The following is an 8622-nucleotide window of genomic DNA, read 5'->3' on the forward strand; positions in this document are numbered from 1 at the left end:
CCTGACCACATCTTTTAGACTAAACGTTCCCCTTCTATTCTGGACAGTTCCCTCATCCCCATAATAAAACCTAGCTCAGTGACTCCAAACTTAAGCTATGTTTCCTCAGTTCTAGTTATTTACCATTTCTTTCTTCCTTCTCTTCCTGTTAAAGCACAAAAACAACAAACTAGTTGGTACAAATCAGTATTGGCCAAATCTGTGAGTGCAGTCAGTTGTCATCTTTGGACTGTTTGGTATTACCTTTGCCATCCACATTCAACTTTAGAACCTTACATCTTGACAACATCTTTTTTCAGATTTTACTCTATTTTTTCACTTTCAAATATATCAGTTATTTTTTTAAACTACTTCTCCTTCTTATTTCTGTTCTCTCTCTCTCTCTCTGACAACTCTTCTCTTTTAGTATCAAGTCTTCCTTGTGTCCTCCTCACAATAAACTCAAGAAGCTTTATCACCCCTTCCCCACCCCCACTAGACCCAACAAAATTGTTAAAAAGCTTGTCAAAATGTTTTTTGCTTTAAAAAGCTGATCAAATCACAAAATATTCACTCATTTTCTCAAATTTTATTCACTTTTTTTTTTTCCAATTTTTATTTTTTTTTTTTAATTTTCCAATTTCTTAAAAAATAAATCTTCCAGTCAGAAAAATATTAAATCTCTGAAAAAAAAACCCATGAATTTTGTCAAGTAAGATGAAGAAAAAGTTTAATTATTTTAAAAAATTTCTTATTTATTTTAGAAACTTAACTCTGCTTGGTATTCTCCTCTCGCTATTTCTCGTATTCTAATTCCACGTTTTGATTGATTGTTCATTTATTTTCTCACATCATTTTGATTTTGAGATTTGGATAAACGAAACAAAATACAGAAAACTCCATAACAGAAGACGCTCTAGAAAAAAAGAAAAACAAAAAACAAAAGAAGAAAAAAATGATGTATAAATAAAAGAAGAATGGTAAAGTGTTCCACTTTTGGAATTTTTTTTTTTTTTTTGACATTGTTTGCATGGAGAAGAATTTTAATAGGAATTTCAATAGTTTAAGAAACTTGCTTCCCAACCATGTGGTCTTCACTTCAGCCCCTTGTGCAAACTTCACTTTGGTCAGTGGATTTGGTAAGTGGAAACTGAAAGAAGCCCATTGTGTGTGTGTGTGTGTATGTATAGAGAGAGAGAGAGGTGTGTTTGTTTGTTACCCTTGTCTTGACATAAAGTGGTGGTTGTAAATGACCATTGTCATACAAGTCTGTTTTGTTTCTAGTCTTCCTTTAAAAAAAATGTCAAGCTGTGGGGAAAATATTACCTGGCTCGGAAACAGGTGGAGGTCAGTGACAGGAAGGGCATCCAGAGGTAGAAAATTTTCCTTAAATTCTACCTGGCAAATGCAGGCATGGAAAAGGTGTCAAATGATGTTAAAAATTCCAATGATCAAATTTATAAAACCACGATACATAAAATTTTCTGATTGGTTAAAAAATGTTCTTAGAAAGAAATTAAATCTGAATCAATGAGAAATTTCTTCTCTCTCAATTTAAATCTTGAGTATGCTTTGCTGGATGTGCAACGAGTGTGCATATCCAACAGTGTGTGCTGAGAGAAAAACTGGGTCTCAGATGTGGTTTGTAAGAGAGACAACTGTGCTGCTATAGTCACATGATGTGTATGGATGAGGACAGCTGTGTAAAAGAGTGCTGATCTAACTGTGGAGGGAACCTGTGGAAGAGGTAAACCCAGGAAGACCTGGGCTGAGGTGGTGGTGAAGCATGACCTTTGAATGTTGAGCCTCATGGAGACAATGACAAGTGACTGAGAACTTTTGGTGATGTATTGTGCTTGAGAAGGCTCAAGTGAAGTGAAATTGTAGCTGTGGCCAATGTTGGTGTCGTGGTTAGTGTTAAGAAGGGCATCCAGCTGTAGAAACCATGCCAAATCAGACTGGAACCTGGTGCAGCTCTCCAGCTTACTGGTTCCTACCAAACTGTCTAACCCATGCCAGCATGGAAAGCAGGCATTAAATGATAATGTATCTCATCTTGATAGTCTTTTAAATTCAAGAAAGCTAATTTCTGCAATTTTTTTCCTGAACAACCTGCACAGATGATTTGTTTATAATGATCAAATGTTTGTGCTGTACATTAGTTCACTCCCTCCATCAAATTGATGTTGCTTGTACAAGTACATAGTGTGCCACACATGTTGATGTGATCACAGACTAAAGTAAAGTGAAATTTTTTGTTCAAGAATACGATACCTTGCACCACTCCAAAAATCAAAAATATGATCTTGCAATCATGAGCGAAACACTTTAAACACAAAGACATCTGTCTTTGCATGCCTGCATCGTCGTTTGATGTGTTTTCCTCGCTCTAGACGGCAGACTTTCAGAATAGCTATTGCTACTAGGTGGACCTAAATAACGAGATTTGCATTAAACACACATATGTCATTCACTCTATTTCACTAACATCTTTTAAAATATTTCGTCTGATGGCAGCAGTATTTTATTGCCAGAATCCTGTTGTTGAGATCACAGTCTGTCTTCTCTTTTGGAACATTTTGTTTTTGATGGAAGAAGAAAGATAAGGAAGAACAGCAAGAACAAACAGAGAGAAGGAAGAATGAGAAGAACAAAAAAATGAAAGAAAAGAATGGAGAAATGTTGCAGAAATTTAATGTCGTTGTGAGAACACGATGTATGAAGAAACAGGTTGATGGTCAACCATTGTTCTGATGTCCATTACACTAGACTTAGTGGTATCTGATTGAATGGTTTGTTACCTTAAGTTTGTACTCTCACTTTCAACCACGACAGGGCCATACTCGTCTCGTTGCCCCACACTATATAATCTCAGTTTCAACAACAACCGGGGCATATTCATCAGGTTCTCTGCTAAAATCCCATTTGAAAGTTTCTGTTAAATTTGCTTTAAACTTTGCCCCTCTCTTCCTCAGTTCATCATTGACCTCCTCATTGTTGAGGTTCAAGAAAAACTCATAAAGTGTGTCGGTAAGGAAATTTTGTTGGGACAAAATGTCCACAAAGAAATCTTCAGGTATTTCCTTCAATTGGAAATAGAGAACTTTAATACATTGCATGTAAAGGTTTTGATAAGTGATGACAGCTCTCTGTGCTGTTGATAGAACACTGACTAGCTTCTTCCATTGCTCAAAACCATCGTAAACTTGTCCTATGATAAAACACACAAATGATAACTGCAGCTCCCCCAACAACAACAATTCTTTGTTGTCGTAGCAGGATTCAATCATTGTGCTGAGGGCATAACTGGAATCTAAGCTGTATTTGGTGACATCAGCAGGGCTTGCTCCAACTGGGTATTTCCTAGGAACAGTATGGTATTGAACACTGGTGTGTGGAGCAAATTGCAATTTGGACAGATGAGATTCTGCTTCCTTTATTGACTGACATTCTTGACTTACATCCCGAACTGGCTCCGAGTTTCTCAGTCGATCTGCTGCTCTTGAGAGAGAATCACTTTTCTCTGATTTGAGGGCTGTTACAGATGATATTTTCACTCCCTCTACATGGAGTAAGGTAAGTAAATCGCTAGTGATGTGGTTTGTGAGGGACACCCATTTCTTGTAGCTGGAATTAGAAAAAGTTAGATTGAAGTATTGGGGTAGCTGGAGTATTAGTTGCTAGTACAGGAGCTAGCTGGGGTAATGAAATAATTGGGAGCATTTGGGATAGATGGAGAGTTGGTATAACTGAGCTATTTGTATAGAAAAATTATTAGGCTGACTGAACTACTGAAGTAGTTGAGATACTGGGGTGGTTGTGGTAATAATTTAAACAGTCATGAAGAGGAATAAGTCACCATAGTGATACAGGTATGTATATGGATTAGGCATGGCTGTATGGATTTAAGTGATGAAGTTATCGACAGGGTGGGTGATGTCTAAGTAACAGCACCATCTGCTGGAGATAAAAGATTTCTATCTCCAGAGGATTGATTCCCAGTGGTGCATTGTGTCCTTGAGCAAAACACTTTATTTCTTATTGCTCCAATCCACTCAGCTGGCAAAAATGAGAAGTTCTTGTAATTCAAAGGGTCAGCCTTGTCGCACTCTGTGTTATCCTGAATCAGTCTGAGAAGTATGTTAAGAGTACATGCATCCGTAAAGTGCTCAGCCACTTAGATGCTGTTCCGTTGATCAGAAAAACAGGAACACTCATCATCATAACCAATGGAGAGCCAGGTTAACATGACAACCACAGAGTGGGGGGCCGATGTTGATATACTTACTTGTCATATGGATAAGGAGCTAAATATTGGTCTAACTCTTGCTTGTTTATTTCATAACATTCCATAACATCTGGGTTGTCTTCTTCAGCTTTAATGTCTGAAATAAGATTAAAGACAATGAGGCTGATATTTACACACACCATCTCCACCATTATCATCATTGGTTTAATATTTGCCCTTTCCATATTAGTAGGAGTTAGATGAGACTTTTATAGCTGATGTCCATCCTGTTGTTTCCAAGCAAGACACGATTTCCCTTGCGTTCTGAATGATAAACTGCTCAACAGCCAGACACATTTTTACAGCACATGCAAATAGTGACAACACTTAATAGTGATATTATTTTATGCCTCTTCCATATAAGTCTCATGTACATCGTCACCTATTGACTTCTGTCTAGCGTCCATTTTATTCTAGTAGCTCTTACGTTTTCAGTGGTCTAAGGACCTTGTAACGGGCGAATGCTTTAAGAAAAAAAAAAATCATACGAAAACAACATGGAAGAAGATATAAGCTGAGTGCTTTTGTTAGGTATGTTGGAAGATAAGACATGCCTCAGTGATTCCTCTGTCACAAGATTCATTCCAAATTAGGGACAGTCAAAAACGAGTGAAGAGCAAACCTTGAGGCATACCTTCCGTGAGAGGGTCCCATTTTCTTAAGATAATTTCCCTCTGTTTGAATTCGTGAAAGAAACCAGTACGTGGCGCCACTTGTCCTTCTTTGTTTTTGGCACTGAAAGTATAATTTGGTTATAGTGGAATGGAATGTTGATGAGGGATGTAAGAGACCCCATGGTCAACAGAACACTGTAAAATCAATATGTAGGGGTAAAAGTCAGTGTTGTAAGGTGAAAGTGAATAGGTTAGTGTTGTATCCTGGAAACTGAAAAATGTCAACAAATGAAACAAATTATTAAGAATGTTTTAACGGCAGAAAAATATTTATAAATAACTCAACCACGACAACAGAAGTAAAATCATAGATTTTTGCTTTTTCTGTTGATGTCACATCTGTATATCTAAACTGAAGTTTCTAAAAAGTGGCGTCCAGATAATCAGAAGTGGTTCATAGCTTAATGGTACTATGTCATCTTCTCTAATGAATCATGATTTAGCTTTTTCTCCCACTTTGGGTCGAGTTTATGTCTGGAGACAGACCAAAGAAACCTTCAACCCTGACTGTTTCACTCCTGTGAAGCATGGAGGTGGCTCTGTGAAGGTTTTACAACTACATCATGGAATTCTCTTGGTCCTTTAGCTGTGCTACATGGCAGAGTTAACACAAGGATTATCAGAGTATCCTGACCGTATGATGATAGCACATTTTTCCAGAACAATAACACGCTAGTTCACAGAGCTAATGATATTCAAAATTGGTACAAAGGGCACAAAAGTGAATTAACCCACTTGGACTGGCACCAATAATCCCCAAATTTCAATACAATTGAACATTTAAAGTGCATTTTGGAGCTGTAAGTGAGGAGCTGATACTGTCTGCTATCATTGATGAAAGAGCTAAAGCAGGTTTCACTTGAAGAATGACTCAACATTTCCTTAACAACTGTTCAGAACCTGTACAAGACAATTCTTTAATATATTAAAGCTGTATTTGAAGCCAAAGGTGGACCAATCTCATATTAAATAATAAACCTTTCATTTAACAAGGTTTCCTTTATTTTTTCCAACCCTTGTATATATTTATATATTTGTGTGTGTGTGTATAGAGTAAGTCAACTTATGTTTGATCTATGTGCAGTGTATGGTACAGTATATTATTAGTGATGAAATATTTAATACGTAGTGCCTTAGTGAAATGTTATCCTGAAATATTTGGTGCAATGAGACAGTTTAATATTGTTGTTTCTTTCAACAAATTGGATTAATACATCTACTGTATTTGGTGATTCTGGAATTAGGCTTGAATTCAAGCTCTTGTGCTTAGTTTTTAAAAAATGAATAAAAGAAGTTATATACCTGTAATATATGAAATGAACTCCAGGTGGGATCATTTTGACACCTTTAAATTTGGGTCCAACATCCCAACAGTTATAATCAATGCCAAACTCTGTGCCCAGGGGAACATCAAGAAGGATGAAAATAGCCCCTTCTTTAAACAACAATTGTGCTGTTTCTTGATCCATGTTCCAGGGAGCCTTTATCTTCTTTCTTGATAGGTTAACAGAATCAGATCAGCATTCTCATTACAGAGCTGAAAAATTAACATTCGTTTAGTTAATTAACATTTAGTGACTGGTGTAACAGTAAAAATTTACCATAAAAACATAAGAATTATAAGATGTAATGACGTGTTAGAGCTGGCAGAGATAATGAACCCACTTTATTTACAACTACAGCAATACCTCCTCTGTAGTAAACAATATTTCGTTTCAACTAAACAGTGATGTTTTATACATGCCACAATTCTTCAGAAATACGTCGTAATTTTTCGTATTTGCCAAAGTAAGAATCAGTATTTTATAACGGTCACTATATAACACAGATTACTCACAAGGAAACACCATTTAGTGGAGAAACGTCAACCTACCTGGAAGAGCCAACATCAAAACTTCGCTTTAGTTTTTCCAAAATAAAATGGCCAAGGGAAGTAACTCGTTGCGGTGTTCACTCACATCTGTCTCCTGTAACATTGTTTAAGTAGCGGACAAAATTCTTTGTCGTATTTGTTCTGAGTTTAAATTCTGTCCAGATTAAATTTGCTATTTACATTTCCGGGGTCAATTGAATAAACTATTAGTCAAGTACTGGATCACTTTAATCAACTAAACCCGATCCCTCGAATTTGTGTTCTGCGTATGACAGAAATTATAATTATATTAACTATTGCTACTATTAATAATAATGATTTCTTTTATTGGCAACTAGGTCCCATGTCATTGAGGACTACACACAGCTCTAATAAGGATATAAAAAAATATAACGATAGAATTCAGAAAAATAGATAAATGAAAAGAATCCCCAATACCAGGGCTATCCACTTAGAGTAATTCAAGGAAAACCGTACACAAAAAGGTACAGATTACACATGCTTTTTCCGAGGCATCAGAAATTCCCTCTTCCAGTTTCTCTCTTCTAGTTTCTCTCTTCTTACTTGGCCTTTCCTCTTATTTACTCAGTGTAGGCCCATTCAGGATTACCAGTCTTGCACTCTCAACCACCTTTTGATAAACACTGGAAGGCAGCAATTCCTTCTCTACCCTTACCTTCCTTTTTAAATGATAGATAGATAGATAGATAGATATACATGAGTGCATGGGTATTAAATACCTTTGTTATATTTTCAGGTCACATTAATATAAGAGAATTCCTTTGTAAATATAATCAGTATATTAAACTAAAGACAGGAACAAATATATTACTTATGATCAGCCACTTAGCTTTCTTCATTAATCTGTTCCATTAACACCATTCTGTTACAAATTCTAAGGCTAATCATTGATAACAATAGAAAGTTCTTTGCTTTCAGGAGTCTTTGTTTTGCTTTCTTTGTTGTTTTGTTTTTCATGAAATGGTATGTTTGTTGAGTTTGAACCCAGAATCTCTTTGTTTGTCCTTGCTACTTCGTTGAATGTTTCATTGAAAAGTTCTTATGGCCCCAGCAAACACTTTGACATCATCAGTCAACCAAGGACACTTTTCAGTTAAATCTCCTTCAGATCATCTCACTTCTTTCGTCTGGACACATGAAATGACGTAGTTCTGAGCTCCCTGTACATAGACAACCGATAGGATGGTCATGGCTGGTATGCCTTTGGTTTCAGTTCTGCACAAATGGTTTAAGGGTTAATCAACCACCACCACCACCACCACCTACTTGTGCCCTGAAGGTACTCTCTGACACTTCATCACCACTATTTTTCATGTTCCACCAGGGGTAGTCATGTATCTTCTCTATATTAAGACATTTATTCCTGTTTGTCTATCACAGTGCTCATTTTTTTTCACCTGTGGTACACTTATATTCTTTTCAAAATTCAACAACACACCTGAACTAAAAGCATAACTGAAAGTATAGGGAAAGAAATTATATTCAGGTTACACTGCAGCACACCTAGCATTGTCTTGTGACACACCAGTGTGCCTTGGCAGACCAGTTGCGGAGCATTGGTCTATCATATTTTAGCCTCTGAACACTTTTCATAAAATCAGCTTTCAACCACAAACATATACACACATACATACACACACACACACACACACACACACACATATATATATATATATATATATATATATATATATATATATATATATATATATATAATATATATATACATATATACGACGGGCTTCTTTCAGTTTCCATCTACTAAATCCACTCACAAGGCGTTGGTC

General features: G+C 36.3%; 1 protein-coding gene across 2 annotated transcripts; it reads right to left on the reverse strand.

The window, feature by feature from the left end:
- Nucleotides 1–2656: 2656 nt before the first annotated feature.
- On the reverse strand, nt 2657–7500 carry LOC106869852 (protein AAR2 homolog). 2 transcript variants are annotated; one of them, XM_014915773.3, is made up of 5 exons: nt 6815–7500; nt 6244–6478; nt 4902–5002; nt 4268–4364; nt 2657–3606 (listed from the first exon to the last, which is right to left on the reverse strand). In XM_014915773.3, the coding sequence occupies exons 2-5, from the start codon at nt 6408–6410 to the stop codon at nt 2841–2843; spliced, it is 1131 nt and encodes a 376-aa protein (XP_014771259.1). In that variant the 5' UTR covers nt 6411–6478; nt 6815–7500; the 3' UTR covers nt 2657–2840. The 2 variants fall into 2 exon arrangements, with proteins under 2 accessions (XP_014771259.1, XP_014771260.1); XM_014915774.3 differs by lacking the exons at nt 4268–4364; nt 4902–5002 and having other exon boundaries at nt 6815–6947.
- Between the last annotated feature and the right edge of the window lie 1122 nt (nt 7501–8622).

The sequence above is a fragment of the Octopus bimaculoides genome, chromosome 20 (assembly GCF_046866305.1).
Source record: "Octopus bimaculoides isolate indiv1 chromosome 20, ASM4686630v1, whole genome shotgun sequence".
In the NCBI taxonomy this organism is placed as follows: Eukaryota; Metazoa; Mollusca; class Cephalopoda; order Octopoda; family Octopodidae; genus Octopus; species Octopus bimaculoides.

Excerpts from the sequence above, each read along its gene's own strand:
- LOC106869852 (XM_014915773.3), bottom strand. The coding sequence starts at position 6,410 with ATGGATCAAGAAACAGCACAATTGTTGTTTAAAGAAGGGGCTATTTTC. Across the intron at positions 5,003-6,243 it reads GTTCATTTCATATATTACAG|TGCCAAAAACAAAGAAGGAC; the intron begins GTATATAACTTC and ends TTATACTTTCAG. Across the intron at positions 3,607-4,267 it reads GCTCCTTATCCATATGACAA|CTACAAGAAATGGGTGTCCC; the intron begins GTAAGTATATCA and ends TTCTAATTCCAG.